The sequence below is a fragment of the Podarcis melisellensis genome (assembly GCF_964234715.1).
Source record: "Podarcis melisellensis genome assembly, chromosome: 10".
Classification (NCBI taxonomy): Eukaryota; Metazoa; Chordata; class Lepidosauria; order Squamata; family Lacertidae; genus Podarcis; species Podarcis melisellensis.
The window spans coordinates 43,006,739-43,025,680 of NC_138542.1; the positions used below are offsets into that span (position 1 = coordinate 43,006,739).

General features: G+C 41.5%; 1 protein-coding gene across 9 annotated transcripts in view; it reads left to right on the forward strand.

The window, feature by feature from the left end:
- Window positions 1-229: 229 nt before the first annotated feature.
- CNOT4 (CCR4-NOT transcription complex subunit 4) overlaps window positions 230-18,942 on the forward strand; it is a 54,524-nt gene continuing 35,811 nt past the window's right edge. For 5 of the 9 annotated variants that reach the window (XM_081929100.1, XM_081929108.1, XM_081929102.1 and 2 more), the window contains exons 1-2: window positions 231-481; window positions 17,317-17,575. In XM_081929100.1, coding sequence (XP_081785226.1) covers window positions 17,402-17,575 — 174 coding nt within the window. In that variant the 5' untranslated portion in view covers window positions 231-481; window positions 17,317-17,401. Of the gene's footprint in view, window positions 482-17,316; window positions 17,576-18,942 lie in introns of all 9 variants that reach the window. The other 4 variants (XM_081929104.1, XM_081929106.1, XM_081929107.1 and 1 more) reach the window with 2 other exon arrangements.

Genomic DNA, 18,942 nt, shown 5'->3' on the forward strand with positions numbered 1-18,942 from the left:
TTTAAATAGCACAGCTATCACTGTTTCCTGGGCGACAGTGTGACCGCCTCGTCAGCAGCCCAACCCATCCCCTTTTGAACCCAGGGAAGGACACGCTCGCCGGCTGCCCCAGTTCCCTCCCCCGCCCGTAAAGACTACAACTCCCGTCATGCTCTCTCTCCCGTCGCGTCGCCTACTACCTTTTTCCTTTCCCCCGCACCCGCCTCTCCGGCGGCTCGTGCGCATGCGCCTTGGGAGCAGCGTCCGGGGCAGGCAAGCAGTCTCTCCCTAATGTAAGATGGTGGCCGGTCTGGCAGCGGAGCGCGCAGAGCCTGGAGATTACCCGTCTCTCACATAAAGGTCGTCGGAGGAGCCGCCCGGACCCCTTCCCCGCTGCTACAGAAGCCGAGCGAGCGAGCGGGAGGAAGGGAGCGCGAGAGGGTATCGCCGCCCCCGCCGCCAGACAGCCGGTCGCCGTGGAGCAGGGACGACGAGGCGGCGGGTGAGTGAGCAGCCGGGGCTCGGGGAGCGCTAGCCGGGGCTGCCTAGCTACGAGAGAGCGGAGGCTTCGCGGGGAGCCTGCAGGCCTCGGCCATCCCTCATGCGCCTGCTCCAGACCCTGGGCCGGCGCCGGGGCTCCCTGTGGCCGGAGGGGCGGGAAGGCGGGCTGGGGCCAGCCAGGGCGGCTCCTGCCCCTGCGGCGGCGGCGGCGAGGGCCGGCTCGCCTCCCTCAGGAGCGCAAGGGTGGTCCGAGGGGTTGCCGGCGCCTGGCCGCTCGCGCCGGGGACCAGCTGGATGGAGAGGGGGCTCCGAGCGAGGCGGAGGCCACGCTGTGGCTGCTCAGGGCGGGGGCTGGGGAGTCCAGAGAGGCGGAGGGCTCTCGGGCAGCGCCTCCTTCGCATCCCCATCCCCACCCCTCCGCCGCTTCTCGCGTGTGCATGTTCAGGAGGAACCTATCGCTCATAGGCTTTGGGTCTGATAAGGTGCTGAGCAGGAGGAGGTTTCTCCTCCTTCCTTCCTTCCTTCCATCCACAGTATTGAAAGAGGTGGTGGTTGGTGGGGAGGGGAGTATCCAGCCTCTCCAGCAGCAGCACGTGTGTTTGGTAGTGGGTGGCAGTTAAGTGTCCCCTCTTGCCCTATTGTGATGGGCATTTCGAATTTCCCTAGATTTTTAAAATTTCCTCTTACGTTCCCGTACGGCTTTCCCGTTATACAGAAGTCAGTTCCTCATGCCTTAAGTTTTGTGGGATGCTCCGATTAAGTAAGGTTGAAGGCCTTTCACCGCTTTCTCTTCCATGGTCTGCATTTCCTTTCTTCCTTCAAAGGGAGGTTATGGTTCCTTCATGTATCTCTCCCCGCCTCCTCCTGCCACTCCACACATACTTTTTTATTAGGGTAGTAATTCCTGACAGATTTCTATACCCTGTGTACTAAAGGTAAACATGTTTCTCAGGAGGAAAATCTATGCTAGTGTAGGACATATATTGTATGTAATGTAAGCCTAGGAAGTAATGCGGTCAGGAGCTGGGCTCTAGAAATTGGCATGTAATTGGCTTCCTATACCTTTCACTACTTAAGGGCTTAAGAGTTCTGCTTGTGACTTCTAATAAATTGGTTTAGATTGAAGTGGTGGTGATGTGCATGCTGTAATACTGTCTGTGTTTACCTTTTTTTAAAAAAAGAAAAAAATCCAGATCATATTAGCTACTGCCTTTGTGGCCATAGGCATGTTAGCTTGGTGATAGTAATAATAAGAGCAAATGATTATTGACGTTACTTTTTTATTTCTTGAAATTATAACTACGGAACAAATTATTAAATATGTCTGGTGTACTTGTTCCTTGTGGTTCAACAAATTCATACAGTCCCCATAAAACATGTAGTTTTAGGAAATCGTTTGTTCAAGTAACTTCATACAGTGGTACCTCAGGTTACATACGCTTCAGGTTACAGACTCCGCTAACCCAGAAATCGTGCTTCAGGTTAAGAACTTTGCTTCAGGGTGAGAACAGAAATCGTGCTCTGGTGGCGTGGTAGCAGCAGGAGGCCCCATTAGCTAAAGTGGTGCTTCAGGTTAAGAACAGTTTCAGGTTAAGAACAGACCTCCGGAACGAATTAAGTACTTAACCCGAAGTACCACTGTATATGGTTTGATAGTCAAACACATTATACCAGGTTTAAATCATTCTGAAGTTCTTAGTTTCTAATCCCCCAAACAGAAGTAACACATTCATCCATTTAGATATGTTTGACAGTTAGGCATATGTAACTATCTTTATTTGTATACCAACTTTCTTGACTTGCCAAAAAAAAAAAAAGTTTCTTCTAAGAGAGAATTGTCACTGTATGCTACAGGGCCACAACGACTGGAACAAGGCATTTATAACTCCGTATTTTCATTATTATTCCTGGCTTCTTTAAGAGAAAGTATTGCACACTAAAAGGTATCGGATCATGTTGTTTAAGTTGGCATCTTTGAGCCATATGTCTTGGGAGAGCCTAATCAATTCATACTGGACTAATTTGTTAGAAGAATAAATACACACAACTTCTGCATTTCTCATCAGTCATAATTGTGAAATAACCAATGTATCCTTTAGCTCGTCACTGACTTCTTAAAAAGTTGCATAACGTGAGACTTCTCTTGAAGCATATGCCTCCTAAAAATGTAATTCGAAGAATGTATGCAGAGCATCACAATACAAGTTACATCCAAAATATACTACATAAAGATTTTGTATGCCCCCATCCAGAATTCTGACGCAGGTGCTGTAATGTATAAACAGTAGAACTGCACAGTGTGAACAAGTCTGAGTTACTACCCATAGTTACTGCAGAAGGTAATCAAATTCAGTTGTAGGGTGATGGTCTTATTGACCGTTTTCATTCCATTTGCAAATATGTAATTTCCTGCTGGAATGAAGCAATTGTTTATATGGAAAAATAATAGAATATCTTAATTATTAAATCTTTTCAGAATGTATACATGCTCTCAACTCATGTGTCTTTCCCATAAACTCACACTTGAATGTTTCTTCAGGTAGAAAAGGCAAATGGCCAGCCCTATTACTTTTTCTGGGTTTTGTAGAGTTGGAAGGGACCATGAGGATCATCTAGTCCAACCCCTCGCAATGCAGGAATCTGTTGCTCAACGTGGCATTCAAATCCATAATCCTGAGATTAAGAGTCTCGTGCTCTTCTGGCTGAGCTACCCCCCTTTTTTCCAGTACACCACGGGGGGGGGGATACTTGAATTCTACGTGGGCTGTAGACCTGAGCACTTATATAAATAATATGTGGAATTTATCCCTTTTGATTGATGGGAAGATTGAGGCATAAAGTTGGGATTTGGAGAAGTCATCAAATATTTCTCTTTTAGGATGGTATGGGAAAAAGAAGGTGCTATAGGGAAAGTGAATGCTTTCCTGCCAAGAGAAGGGCATTTTGAAGAGTGATGTCACCATGAAACCTATTTGCCATAGAATTAGTGCATAAGGTGTATGGGTTATTCATTCATTTGCAGGTATAGGAATAATGTAGGTGCCTCATTCTGCGAAAAGGAAAAGCAGTACTTCTCTAGGTAATCTGAACTAATTTGCAGTAAAATACATAGACATAAAACTATGACTCAAGTACATATCTTGAATTGTTGACTAACATGATTGAAATGGTTTAATATAATTAATTAGGAGGAACTGCCCAGCTGCTTGCTTAGAAAAACCAATTTTGCTAAAATCTCTCATGTACATGAGAGGTTGATGCTATAATGTGCTACAGTACTTGATACATTCAGTTGCTGAACAACTTAGCTAGAGCCCTAGTTCATAAGCTTTGCTTCAGACTATTTGTAGTGTTCATTAATGGTAGTTTCTTCAGAATGTGGTTGCAGCTTTGAAGTACTAAAAGTAATTAGTTTTGAAAAGATAATAATAATAATGAGAAGAAGAAGATACTGCATCTAACAGCTCAAAAATGTTAGCAGTAGGCAGTTGTTCTCCAGGTGCTTAGTCTAGGCACCAGAAGCTTCTGATAAGAGGCAGTAGTGTAGGCCTGCTATCAGGCCAGCTACTAGCTCACCTATGTGGATTATTCTATACATGGGCAAATAACTCTGTTAACCCTCTTCTCTCCAGTTTGTATGACACAGTTTGTAACACACTCAATATGAAAAGCAACTGGGTTTTGAGCAGAGATTTTGACAGTATTCAGCTGCTTATTGTTATTTGCCTATTCATGGCATATTAGTGGGAGTGAGGGATTGAGATAGCAGCAGGATGCCAAAATATGGTGGTGTCCACATTCTGCATGTTTGCCTTAATAAACCTTTTGCCTTTTTCTTAGCTTCAATTATAGTGAGCTATGAACAGAGCCAATATTGCTGGCCCTTTAGTCCTTTCATGACTCAAAACATAGCCCCTCTCAATCATTAGTTGCCAATGTGACTTTTAAATTAGCAGGTTGAGAATATTCCATCCTTGAAATACTGTGGTGTTAATCTGATAAAGCAAAGTTGTCACAAGAATCATTGTACATTTAATTTAAACTTTATTTCTGCCCTGTTGGAAGTAATTGTTTGGCTTCTACAAGGGATTTTTCTCATTCTTGAAGGGTTATTATTCTGTGGTAGAGCACATGGTTTACCTACAGAACACCCCAGGTTTAATCCTAACATCTCCAGTTAGAAGGCTTTTAAATTTAGGGTTCGGAACGACCTCTGCTTGAGCCTTTGGGAGAGGTACTGCCAGTTAAGATGGACAATACTGGGGCTACATAGGCCAGTGGTCTGACTTGGTATAAGGCAGCCGTGTCTTCATCTGACTCATTGACCTCTTTAATTCATGATACCATCCTGGTTTAATTACAAGCTTTGATAAGCCATAGTAAGGAAGAATGATGTGCATTTTATCGATACAATATTTCAAGATGTTCAGTATTTGCTGCTGTCCAAGCATATAGGGTGGCATGTACAGGTGCAGAAAAGGGTAGCAATGGCTATCTGTGATGACTGTATATTCCAGTGTCAGATGCAGTATGCACCTGAATACTTGGGGACTGAGTGGGAAAGTGCTATTGTGCTTATGTCCTGCTTATGGGATTCCCATAGATACCTGGTTGGCCGCCGTGGGAACAGAATGCTAGACTAGATAGACCTTTGGTACAATTCAGCAGTGATCTTATTAACATCTTAAGTACAAGCAGCTATGTTTACATGTAGGCTTAAATATATTTATATTATATTTTTGGCCAAGATGGAAGTCTCCTTCCTGAAGTTTGGAGAGAGTTACAGGGAAACCAACAGAATTGCAAATACAGTACAGTGGTACCTCGGGTTAAGTACTTAATTCGCTCCAGAGGTCCGTTCTTAACCTGAAACTGTTCTTAATCTGAAGCACCATTTTAGCTAATGCGGCCGCTGCGCCACTGGAGCACGATTTCTGTTCTCATCCTGAAGCAAAGTTCTTAACCCGAGGTACTATTTCTGGGTTAGCAGAGTCTGTAACCTGAAGTGTCTGTAACACGAGGTACCACTGTATTTAAGATCATTTTTAAAAGAAATGTTTTGAGGAACGTGAGGCTAATGCATTTTAATCATAGGAATAGCATTTCTTATGCAAGGTGGAAGCTGTAAATTGTAAATTTGCTCCTGTTGTAGTGAAGCTTGACTATTAAAAAAAAGATGCAGGTGTATAACTTAGACATATTGTTATGAGCATGAATTGTATTTGAATTTTCAACAGGCCAATCTTATTTAATTTTTATATATATTCACAGTGAGGGAACAAGAAACCCACCTGTGCAAATGGCTGATCAGACAGCAAGTACTCAGTAGAGCTTCCTTCCAGCTCTGGTTTCATTGTAGTAAAACAATCTGAACTGTGTTTAAGACACCAGTTTAGTTTATCCCAGCAGTATTCTTAAACATCAAGCCTAAACTTCAAATCTTTTGAGTTTCTTGGAGGAAAATTGTGGTTTTGTTATACCCTGTCCATGGTGCTGCAGTGAAGGTGACTTTCTATATTAGTGAGCAGGTGTTCCAAACCAATGTGGTCTCCATTTTGTTTGTTGAATTATTGGATCAACAACTATTGAACCAATATTTATTATGCTCTTTGGAGTATACCTGTGAGTGATGGATTGTAATAAGTAAATTAAGAAGCCTTCATGAAGGATGATGTAATTTCAATGAGAACATTACCTACATGATTCTTGTTAAACAGTTGGCTTGTTAAGCCATGGCAGTTAGCTTTCAAATAATTTATTGTATGTGTAGATTGCAGGGACGCGGGTGGTGCTGTGGTCTAAACCACAGAGCCTAGGGCTTGCCAATCAGAAGGTCGACGGTTCGAATCCCTATGACTGGGTGAGCTCACGTTGTTCGGTCCCAGCTCTTGCCCACCTAGCAGTTTGAAAGTACACAGTGCAAGTAGATAAATAGGTCTCGTTCCGGCTGGAAGGTAAACGGTGCTTCTGTGCGCTGCTCTGGTTCGCCAGAAGCAGCTTAGTTATGCTGGCCATAACTGGTTCGCCAGAAGCATCTTAGTTATGCTCTGGTTCGCCAGAAGCAGCTTAGTTGTCTGTGGACAAACGCTGGCTCCTTGGCCTATAGAGCGAGATGAGCGCGCAACCCCAGAGTCATCTGCGACTGGACTTAACGGTCAGGGGTACCTTTACCTAGATTGCAAGTGTGTAGTTGTGTTAACCTTTCAGTGAGTTCTTGAGAAAACTTGCTAGTTATTTGTGCTCTGCAAGAGTCATCTAGAAAAATGTCCAGTTGACAACCTCGGTGTACTTTGAATGCCACACACCTGCCATTGTATGGTGGTGTATTAATTTCTGATTTGACATTAACTTTTTTGAAGCTGTAGATTTAGCTTGTACCAGAATGTATGTTTAATAGTACTGTGTTTATAAACCACATTTATTCCAGTGCACTTCAGATACTTAACAATGTAAGATACATACTTAAACAGTAATCAGAGATATACAAAAGACAAAACGGTAAAACAGCAAAATTGTCTCAGGCAGTGTTCGAAACTCCCATTGTTCTAGGCGCTTTTTGTGACAGGTATTTGTACTAGTGTGAGCTGTTTCTGAGTTCTGGGCACAGTATTGCATCTAAGATTTCAGATTAAAACTGCAGAGTGGAAGGAAAGGAGTACCTTTTTCTGCCTCCGTGCCTCCAGCTACTCTTCGAAGACTGGAGAAGAGACCCTCTTAAGACTATTAGGGAGATGGGCAGGGGAAGGACTAGTCCATGTGAAAAATGGATGTAATATTTTAGCTGCAGTTCAGGCATTGGAGCAGCCATGCCATCTTGATGAATTGGGCCTGGTTGGCCTCCCCTATGTCATGTTATTTTTCCTGAAAGTCAGGTGGTTCACCCTCCCGGTGACACATTGTCACCTGACTAGTGATAGAGGTCAATTTACCTCCTGTCAGCTGTGCATTTCCAAGCAACATACAAGAGTGCATTATATAATGTTCTGTTAAGATATACATGCAGGCAACCCCCGATTTGCGCAGGGGTTGCATTCCTGGTCATTGTACACTTGCCCCTGTTCCACCCTTTTAGTGACATCTTTAATGACATTTGCAGGTTCAGCGTGTGTGTGCAATTGCACACATGTTGGTCACACCTAAAACGGGGTTACCCGTATACCTTTCATATGCTTAAGGTAGGAAATTTAGGATAGGTTTGAAATAAATCAGTATTATATACCAACTTGTCCCCCTGAAATTTGCTTTTTATCTGCTATGCAGATGCTTAGCTTGCACAAACGAAGAGTTTATCAGTTTCATTACATTTTTCTTCCCGCCCGCCGTTAGGCTTCAGACAGCAAGATAATGTGCATATGGAGGAACAATGACAGTGTAAAACTCTGAGCTATGGGTTAGGGACTAAAGGCTACACATGGAAAAGTCCAAATTTCTACTCTTTTCAAATTTGATATACCCAGTGTGATTTACTGTCAGGTTTGACTTTGATGGGAGAAACTCTCAAGCAACTGTATCATAAGGTGGCTGTGAGGACAGGGTAATTGGTGGGAAATCATACTATTTCATTAGTCTTCAGTTCCCAACTCTAGTTTCTTGCTTCTTTCCCCCCTCTGTCTCTTGTGTTCATAGGCTGTCTTGTTCCCTGAAGTCTTGGCTAATTTAAAATGTACTGTACTATAAGGTGCTTAAGCATATCTTTTTGTAAGTTGGTAAATGGTAAAGAAAGTAAAGAATCAACATTGTGCTAAACTGTTTTATGGAATCTTAGAACAGTATTTACACATAAAACATTATCATTCTAAAACAGAAGTAATTCCAGTTTCTAATGAGAGATCTTGCTTTCTGTTCATGTGCATGGGTCTATCATTGTACCAGTGGAGAGAATGTGATCAAGGTTTTCTCTTTGGTGAATCATGAGGATAACCCTCCAGTACTGATTAGCTATCTTTGCAGTTATATTACACTGGCTCATTGTGATCTTATAATAATAATTTAGTTCTTTGTTCCTCTTAAGAATCAATGATAATGGTTTTTTCTCTGCCTTCTACAAGTACATGATATGTATCATATGCTAGAATAATGAACTTGTGAAAAGAAAGGGTACTAATGTCACTACAAATGCTTTACCTAATGTGTGAAAATGGGCTTTATTTTAAGGAAATGTTGTGAACTAACTCATATCTCCTGATGGAGTCTATTCACTGTTTGGGCTAAGAGTTAAATGGTAGGACTCTTCTGTTGTGAAGTGGAACAGATTCCCGCAAGAGGCAGTTTTAAGCAGAGCTTGGATGGCCATCTGTCATGTATGATTTAATTGAGATTCCTGCATTGCAGTGGGTTGGATTACATGACCCTCAGGGTCCCTTCCAACTCTACGATTTTATGATTCCATGAATCACATGTTTGCATAGGCTGTTCTTGAATTGTCTGTTGTCCACTGATTTTATGGCAAGCAATATGAAAACTTTATGAAGCATTCTTTTCATTCCCCAGAAAAGCTAACATCTGAGTAACTAATAAAAAGAAGTTCCTTCATAATATTCTATATCAAGAAAGCCCTTCCGCTAACTTTATCAAGAAAGAGAAGCTGCTTGTAAACTTATTTCAGATCAAGATATAACTGCTGAATGCAAAGAAAAGTAATTGTACAAGCTCTGATTCTTTTCCAGAACTTTTCCAGAACTTAAACTTTAAAGATATGTTTCAAGTTTATATAATCTTACTTATTATCCTTGTAGCATTTTCAGAAACAGTAATACCAGCTTCTATTTTGGTGATGTGTTGGACTAATCTAGACTGGATTTTAAAACTCCTGATAGAAAACTTGTCTGGGTTTACTGGTTTGTCTGCACACATGTATAAAGCTGTTCACACCAATATGTCATTCAGTAGCTGCATATACACAGATGGCTGCAAGTCACCTGTAAAAGAAAAGATTTGGTAGATAGCTACTGCTACTTGAAGGTATCCTGATGAGAAACTGTGTCTAGGAAACTTGATGAAAGAAATACATATATATATATATTTACTATTCCAATGCTGTGCCGCTCATGATATTGTTCTTCCATAGCACTTGTGATTAAATTAGAACACATGCCCAGCAGTTGTATGTTTTGGTTTCACGTAAGGAGAAGTAACCTGTTGGCATGAGAAACATCTTCAAAAAACGTTCTTGTGTTAGGTGTATCCCCAAGTGGTAATTACAGAGTAAGCTAGGGCTGCCGTATGTCCAGAATTTCCCAGACATAACCTGATTTGACCCTCATAAAAAGTTCAACAACTTTGGCAAGAAGAAAAAAAGCTCAACAATTTTATTTTCACTTTTTGAAATATGACAACCCTGGGGTAAGCAATCAGGGTTTCATTGAGGTTAGGTAAAGACCTTGTTGCATGTATAAATCAACCATTGAGCTCTCTATCTCTCTCACTGGTTTATGGCAAAGGATAAGGCTTCTGAACTTTGAACTGCTTTGCTTCTCTTCATTTTAAAGGGTATTAAACTTGCGTATTAATTTGGGGAGGGGGGATTATTAGGTTGCTCTTATTTTTATTACGTATTTTGATATTGTGATTTATGTTGTGAACTGCCCTGAGACCTGCAGGTATAGGGTGCTATACTAATTTTAATAATAATAAGAACAATAAAAATAGTAATAATTCTCCCTCCCAAAAATATACTTTTACTAAAGCATATATTTCATGATTCATAAGTTCCAAAAGGCAATTGACTTGGTCAGTTCAACCTAGGGGCTCGTTCACATGTCCGCTTGTCCCATTCCTTGAAAGCAGTGGTCCGAAAGGTTTTTTGCTTGTCCTGTGCTTTCTAGGCATGGGTCTGAGTGGTTTTACATTTGTTCCACATCTTTACCTGGCAAAACCGGCTCTTATACCACTGAATTGGAGCAAATTTTAATCTGCTGAAAACCCAATTGGCGTTTGCTCCGATTCAGCAGTAAAGAGCATTTTTCTTTTTCTTCAGAGAAATGTGGCAGGGCAAGCAGATGTGTGGACAAGCCTTTAATTCTCCCCAGCATATTTCTCTATGGAGTATTGGCCTGAAATGGCATTTTTCTTAAGAATGTGAGCACATAAGTAGGACTTTGTCTACCTTTCTGAGAATCTGCAGAACTGATGTAAGCTCACTTGCACATCTGATTTTAACTTCTGGGCAGAGCAGTCCAAAGTGGGGCAGAGGGATAACTAAAGGTGAACATGTTGCCTGATCAGAATCTTAAGGCATGCAGTGAAAGAGAGGGAGAGTGTTTTTACCTTTTCCCGTGCCCAAGGTCCCCCCTACTTTTTCTTTAAAGCAGTTTTCCTCCTAGTGTATATTTCCCCTCTTTTGGGTGCAGGTCAGGGCAAGGAGAAGGCTTTGGATTCTTCATAACTCCAGATTTGACACATCCCTTCTTTCTTCTACAGAAGTCAGAACTCCAGTGTCAGTAAGGCAGGGGCCACAGAGGTTTAGATGTTGTATGGCGTATGAGGTCTCTCTCCACCCTCAGAGGGGGAGATCCAAAACACTCTGTGGCTCCTTAGATGCCTTCCCAAGGACCATATCATTTCATTATTAATATATGTCCTTTTCCTGTAATTATTTCAGTTTTGGTCATGCCCATAACAGTGTGTGTATAGTAACATTACATTTGTGAGAACAATAAAAATGATTTTAGTGCAACCATCAAAAATCTTAAATGAAATGTATGATTGTAACACTGATTGTGATTACCTTTTGAAGGGTTTTGATGAAATTTATGAATTAGATTACAACACCTGAATATCATTTTTAAGTACTACACCATGTTTGAATTAAGACCAAACTTAGAACATTGAGTACATGGTAGTAAATGTAGCTTGTAAGTATTCTGACTGCTGCTCTAGATTAGGCTTCCTCAACCTCGGCCCTCCAGATGTTTTTGGCCTACAACTCCCATGATCCCTAGCTAGCAGGACCAGTGGTCAGGGATGATGGGAATTGTAGTCTCAGGGCCGAGGTTGAGGAAGCCTGCTCTAGATATTTGAAATCTGGCTATATTGCCATAACTAACTCTTGAACTAAGGACTGCTGCATAGATAGTGGCTTATCTCAAAAATAGTTACCAGTATAAAACTGTACTGCAATTTGGTTCTTGGCTGTTGACAATCTCTCTAGTTAACTTGGAAAAATAGGTAAGATGATAAATCTTATTGGAGTAGCATATATGTAATTAGCAAGCATAGATGAACTTTTCTGCCATACAGTACAGGGCTTTCTCTGTTAGAAATAAGAAACTCTGTGTGAAGGCACAGTGGTTGTAATAGCTATAAGAGACTACATTTTAGAAATTGTGTTTTGTGCTTCTTAACTGTGATTCCACATTAATCTATCCTTTCCCTCTAAATTGAAAAACCATAACCTCAAAGCCTTTTGACATTGTTAAAGTGGTCCAATAAATTCTCAGCCTTCTAAGAATCTTAGTTGTCTTTTTCTGTACCTCCTTAACTTTCATAATATTCTTTTGAGGTGCATTGATTATATCTATACACAGAATTCTAAATGTGGCCAATTTACAGACTGATATAATAACCTTATGCTAATAGCATTATGTCAATTGCTGTGCGCAGTCTCATGTGATAGGATTTGGCTTTTTCTGCATAAGTGTGGAGCTGAGCTGACAAACCTGCCAAAGTTTACCTATTTGAAGAATAAAATTCAGTAACTTTTCTAAATAAAAAGTTATTAGTCAGTAAAACTAGCATATTTTTATTTTCAGCAGGTTTTGCCTCATTGCTTTCAAGCTCTGGGCTCACTGATTTTTTGGCCAGACACCTTTGAAACTGTTAAATTGCTTCATCCTGAGTGACTAGGTATTTACTTCTTGGATCTAGTAACAGAGGCGAACTGAAGGCTTTCCTTATGTAGAGTTAGACCAGTGGTTCATCTAGTTCAGTATTGTCAACACTGAATGAGAGTTTCAGACAGAAATATTTCTCAGCCCTCCTTCGACTTACCAAGGATTGAACTGGGACTTTTTGTACCAAAAGCATTTGCTGCACCACTCAGCTGCAACCCTTTCCTTAACTGTTGAGCAGTGCCCATGATAGTTCTCTCCTATGAATATGTTGGATGCAAGCATGCAGCAAAATGTACACCTGTGTGATGGTTACATGACAACCTATGTGTGGGGTGTGTATATAGTAGTGCATTCCATATAGAGGCTTTCACCTGCGTCTTTTTCTGTATCTAACCCATGCTAACTTCTAGCTCTCCTGTTACAAATAGGTAGCCGTGTTGGTCTGCCATAGTCAAAACAAAAAAAATTCCTTCCAGTAGCACCTTAAAGACCAACTAAGTTAGTTCTTGGTATGAGCTTTCGTGTGCATGCACACTTATCTGAAGAAGTTAGTTCTTGGTATGAGCTTTCGTGTGCATGCACACTTATCTGAAGAAGTGTGCATGCACACGAAAGCTCATACCAAGAACTAACTTAGTTGGTCTTTAAGGTGCTACTGGAAGGAATTTTTTTTTGTTCTAGCTCTCCTGTTTCTCTTGTTCAACTTAGTTTTATCTTATTTGTGAACTGTCCATTCCTGAAACCAATGTTCAAGTCTGACTATAGCATATGATTTTATACAGCTACAGCAGAGCTTTCCAGACTTTTCATGTTGGTGACACACTTTTAGGCATGCATCATTTTGCGACACAGTAATTCAGTTTTACTATCAAACCGGAGGTTAAACTAACCACTTTCCAGCCCCGGAAGGGACGTGGGGAGTGTTTGTGTGACACACCTACACACTGCCCTCAACACACTAATGTGTCGCGACACAGTTTGGAAAGCTCTGACCTACAGTAACACTGTGTGATCATAATTCTATGTACATTTATGTACTCTTTTGTTAATGATGCTACAATTTTAGAAAAAGTGGTTGGAAACAGTGAAGCCTGACAAGCTTTTTTTGAACTGATCCTTTCTTCATGTTGGAGTGCTTAATTTCCTTCTCAGTATTAACTCTTGACAAAGTCTTAACTTCATTGGATTAACTTAGGAAGCGTGCAGTTTTCTTTATTTCATATCTGAACCTTCTAGGGCACTCTTCCCTCATGTTCTCAAGCTTATTTTTCCAACCACAAAATCCAAAACTTTGGGATGGGGGCAGGGGGAAGCAGGAGAGACTACACAAAAAACACCTCTGCATAGGAAGTATGAAATCCACATAGACTGTCATATGATTACATATTTGTCTCTGGCTGCACATAAATGTAGAACTTGCAACAGGGTGATGAACATATTTATAGAGAAGTACACTTGCAAGCAGCACTCATCAGCTGGGGCTGTGGACTTGCTAGTTTCAAGAAATAAATCCCTAGTCACTCAGGATGCAATATTTTAAATGGTTTCTAGCCTTGTGTGGTTCATGTATCAGTAAAACTACAGTACTTGATATTTTCTAGACTCCTGGGCAGCACAGAAGTACTCATAGACAGTGTGTGGACCCCATGTCCATTCTCTGTGGTATAGATACAACAATATGATGCTTCAGAGTTACAAAATAGAACTGTCCATCTGGGTGGTAAGTTTTTTAGATTGGAGTCAATCTTCTGTGGAGAAGGGCTATAGCTCAGCTGTAGAGTATCTGCTTTGCATGCAAAAGGTCCTAGGTCCAGCCCCTGCATCTCTAAGTAGAGTTGAGAGAGTTCCCACCTTAAATTCTGGGGAGCTGTGTATTTAATGAAGGCACATATATTTTGCATAGTTACACTTCATGCAAATGTGTTCATGCTGTGACTGCTGAGTTAATGTAGTTTGTAATAGAAGATGTTTGCTGTATAAAAAGCAGTTACTTAACAGGGTGCCAAAAATAGTATCTGGGGAGTAAACTGAGGAAAGTCTTGCTAAAGTGTCCAGTTTCATTTAGAAGAGACTTATAGGCTCACCAGGACTAATATATGGGCCTGCATTCTATGTCCATGGATGTTAAAAGGATGCAAGCTGTAGTAATGAATAGGTATAAGCTGTGGTTGACTTCTGCAGATTGGAGCCCTAAACATCTGCAGAATTTCTAGGTGATAACAAGAGTTTAGGGCATAGACCAAGGAGACCTGAGTTCACATTTGTGTTGATCTGTAATGCTCACTGGATGGCCCAGACTAATATTGTTTCATCCACTTACCGTGCATGAGATAGCTCCCATTTAGCTGCTTGGAGATTCTCTGGGAAGAAGAGGATACAAATTCAAAAAGAAAAGTACAATAAAGTATTTCCAAATTTTCTGTTTTGGATCTAGTTCATATACTTACATGTGGTGGCGAGAAGCTCAGCAATTGGTTAATTCATTCTAAAGCACTTTCAGACAGATATATTTTATGCAGGGCACTCCTAACTCTTATGCCAGTGGTTTTCAATCAGTGTTCCGTGGCACCCTGGGGTGCCTTGAATGATGGTCGGGGTGCTGTGGGCAACATTGGTCTCTGCCCCCCTTTCTTTCTTTCCCTCCCTCCTCTGATGCTCTCTCACATCTCTGCCTCCCAAAGGCTTGTACAGGTTTTCATTGCAGCAGCCCTGGCTACAAGTTCCGTAGGTGAATGGTGCCTCTGGGGCTGGCCAGGGAGTGCTGGCTGCCAGGAGCTGATCTGGCCTCTGATCAAGGGGCCCAGCCAGCCAGCCCGCCAGCCCTTGCTGTTGGAATGGACGGACAAGTGGGAGGCCAGGTAGGCAGGCAAGCAGGCAGGTGCTGCACTGGCCTTTCTTGTGCTTGCTGTGTGCAAGGCCTGCCTGGGAGCTGAGTTCCCACCACTGAAGGCGAGTCTTACTCTCAAGGTAAGGTGCTGGCTTCATATTCACCTTTGGCGAGTCTCCATTGGGGCACTAAGGCTGGGAGCATCCTTTTCCCAGGCCCCTGTGGGGCAGTGTGGGGAGGCACCTCTCTTTGGGGTGGGTGGGGGACAGCTCAGAGACCAGGGGCGCTGACAGCAGCTGCCCGGAGGACTCCCAAGGAGAGGGGAGGGAAGGCTGAGGGAACACTCCACAAGAGAGGGTATTTGAAAAAGGATGAGAGGCTGCCGGCTCTGCAGGCAAGGGGTGACATAACTAGGCTCCTGAGCTCCATAGTGGTGCTGCAGAAAGAATTTAGTTGGTCAAGGGAGCCATGGACTCGAAAAGGTTGAAAACCTCTGTCTTCTGCTGTCAGTGTAACTCCACTGAAATTCAGTAAGAATTTCTAAGTGTGTTTGCTGACACCTATACCCCATTCGCTAGATTAGAATCTGGTTGTATTTGCCCACTGAGGGACAAGCAGGGCAAATTAGAAGACAGGATGTTCAGATATCATTTATGTTGTTAGTTACAAATCTTGAAGTGCAGTATGATAAGCAAATCTATTTCTCTCAATTTGTTCCAAACAAACCATGAACTTTGTTAAACACTTGGACAAATCGGTCTTTTACATGTATAGAGAATCCCAGCTATAGTTTCTCAACCTAGTACCTAAGGTTACTTTTAGCACACCAGGTCATGTTAAATTCTAAATATTATCTGCTTCTGGGCACCAAGATAATGGTGCTATTATTTTGTAGTTCCCAGATGCTTGTGTTTGTATTCGTGGCCTAGTGCTACCTATTGTTGTAGAAGTCACTATTCCTTGTGTTCCATTTTTTTCTGCAACCAGTAGTGGCAGCTTGCTGATGTTTGTAAAAAGTTTTTGATTTAGTTTTTCATCTTGTCAGATTGATGGAATCCACTGGAGATTGAGCAAGTGTTAGAGGAAAAAACATTGAGGTCATTTGGGATAATCATACTGATAATATCAGTGCTTTTCGAATCAATTCAAGAATTGTTTGCTTCAGTACTGCAAATGGTGCACACTTAGATGAAGACTATTTACATGGGCTGGCATTTATGGTGGTTCTGAGCTGACTTTATGTGTTTGAGGGACCCCTGGCACTTCAGTGAATAAAATGTAAAACTTCTCTAACTCTGCCTGAGCAATGTTTGTCAAAGAATCAAATGCAGGGAACCTTCTTTCTGAAGGCCAGATTGCCTCCAAGATAATGTTGGTACACGGGGTGCATGCTGGTAGTGGGTGGGGCAAGAGACAGGCTACCCCTTTTCTTCCTTTCTGTCACACCATTTTTCTCATGTTTTTCCTTTCCTTTCCATCTATATTATATTAAACCAAAGGCTGCAGATTTGACTGCTATTGATTTAGTTGATCACTGAATAGACTGCTGCAGGCCAGTTTCTATCACAGTAATTATACTGGAGAGCTTGCATACAACCTCCACATACCATTGTGATTTCTAAGATATAGAATATACTCATGTGTTATAAATCCAAGGACATGTTGAGGTTTTTCTTGATGCCAGCCCTCGGCTGTGGAATTTCATTCCCCTCAATTGAATACTGCTTGGCTATTGGTTCATTTTTAAGTGTGGTAAATGTCTTCACCGCATATTGAGGATTGGGGGGAGGGCTACAAACCCCAAAGCGTATAAGAATGCTTTCTGTGAATCATGTAAGAACAAAGATTTGAAGAAATTTTCACTTTGGCTGTTTACTTGGAGGACTTCATTGCGCTGTTATACAACAAAGGGTTGTAAAATAATTTGAGATGTTTGCTTAAATGACAGTGGGAAACTAAAGGGTTAGATGCCACTCTTTTTCACAGTTCATTGAGAGTGGAAAACTTTGTGGGTTAATACCCCTTGAAAACTAAGTTGGAGGCTGGGAAATATTTTAAGCAAAAGCAATGAAGAAAAAAAAGAAGCTTATAAACTGCTTTTTGATTCAGAGAGAATTAATTGGTTATGCTCCAATGTAGACTTAAATAGTAATTCATTCATCTTTTTTTCTTTTCCAGATCTTCAAGTATCTTCATTTTAGTTTTCTGTGCTATTCCTCCCTTAAGTTATTATATACTTTTTTGCTGCTGTGCGGAAACAGAGATGTCTCGCAGCCCAGATGCGAAGGAAGACCCTGTGGAATGCCCCCTTTGTATGGAGCCTCTTGAAATTGATGACATAAACTTCTTCCCTTGCACCTGTGGTTACCAGATCTGTCGCTTCTGTTGGCATCGTATTCGCACTGATGAGAATGGGCTTTGCCCTGCTTGCAGAAAGGTATATTAAGTTCATTAGAATAAGTTTGGTTATGTAATAAGGTTCACCAATATGAAATGTTGCTTTAAACATGATGTATCTTGTCCCCTAAGACTTTATCTTGGGGTTCACTGTCAAACCAGGGAGGAATATGGAGTCCCTTTAAGTGAAATATTGATCTTCGTTCGACTTTTGAGTTCTATACTTTCCGCAAAGTATTCTCCTGAACTCATGAATTGTCAGAAGCCAAGTACCACTGTAAACATCAGTTTAGTGGTACATATATCATAGGGCAATACAGTATCCTCCACTTCTTCCAGCCACAGCTGTTTCCAGTCATCTCCTCTGAAATCTGCAGCAAGTGTCTTGGTTGGCAGGGCAAGTGGGAATAGGGTGGTCAGACAGATGGAAAGACTTTCCTCTCGTCATAGGAACTGTTATCAGAGCAACAGGCAAAAAGTGAAGCAGGTTTCTGTGTAAGATACCCAGATAAGTAAGATACATTGCCACTGTTCAAGGACACATTCTAGCCAAGCAAAAGAGCTGGAGGAGAATATGGAGTCGGGCCAGTGAAGGGTGTCTGAGTCCTGATGATGACCAGATTAGAGAAGCCTGGAAGGCAGCACTTGGCCTCTGGGCCTGAGGCTTCCCACCTATGGTTTTCTTGATATGGTCAAGGGATCAGGGACTTTTATCCTTCGATGGAGCACATGAGATGGGCATCTGGCAACATAGCTGGGGCACTTTATTTTTTTTTTTTTCATATATTTTTATTGAATTTTAGCAACACAAAAAAGAAAAACTTATTTGTATCCCATTACATCTCATCTCTCTTCTCTGTTTAGACCTCCCTCAACTTTCCCGACAATCTTTCGCACCCTCTATCCTATCTACACATTTCTTAGCTTCAACATTACCATTAAACGTTACAATTCTTTCTATGTTTCTCTTTGCGTAATGTTCCTCACTCTTTCACAAAGCTTCTTTGAGACACACTAACGTTGTCTGTTCCTCACATACGATTTCCAAATAATCCGTAAATTTCCCCCAGTTTTCCAAAAATTTCTGATCTTTTTGATATCTTATTTTGCCTGTTAATTTGTCCAGTTCTGCGTAATCCATAAGTTTAGCCCTCCAGTCTTCCAGAGTCGGGACCTCTTTTCCTTTCCAATTCTGGGCCACCAGCATCCTTGCCGCCGTGATAGCATATTGAAAAAATTTACAGTCTTTCCTTATTATATCCCTTCTTGTTATTCCTAATAGAAAAATTTCCGGTTTTTTAACAAAATTATATCCTAATATTTTCTTCAGTTCACTGTGTATAGTCCCCCAAAATTCCCTTATTTTGCTGCACTCCCACCACATGTGCATGAATGTACCCTCCTTCT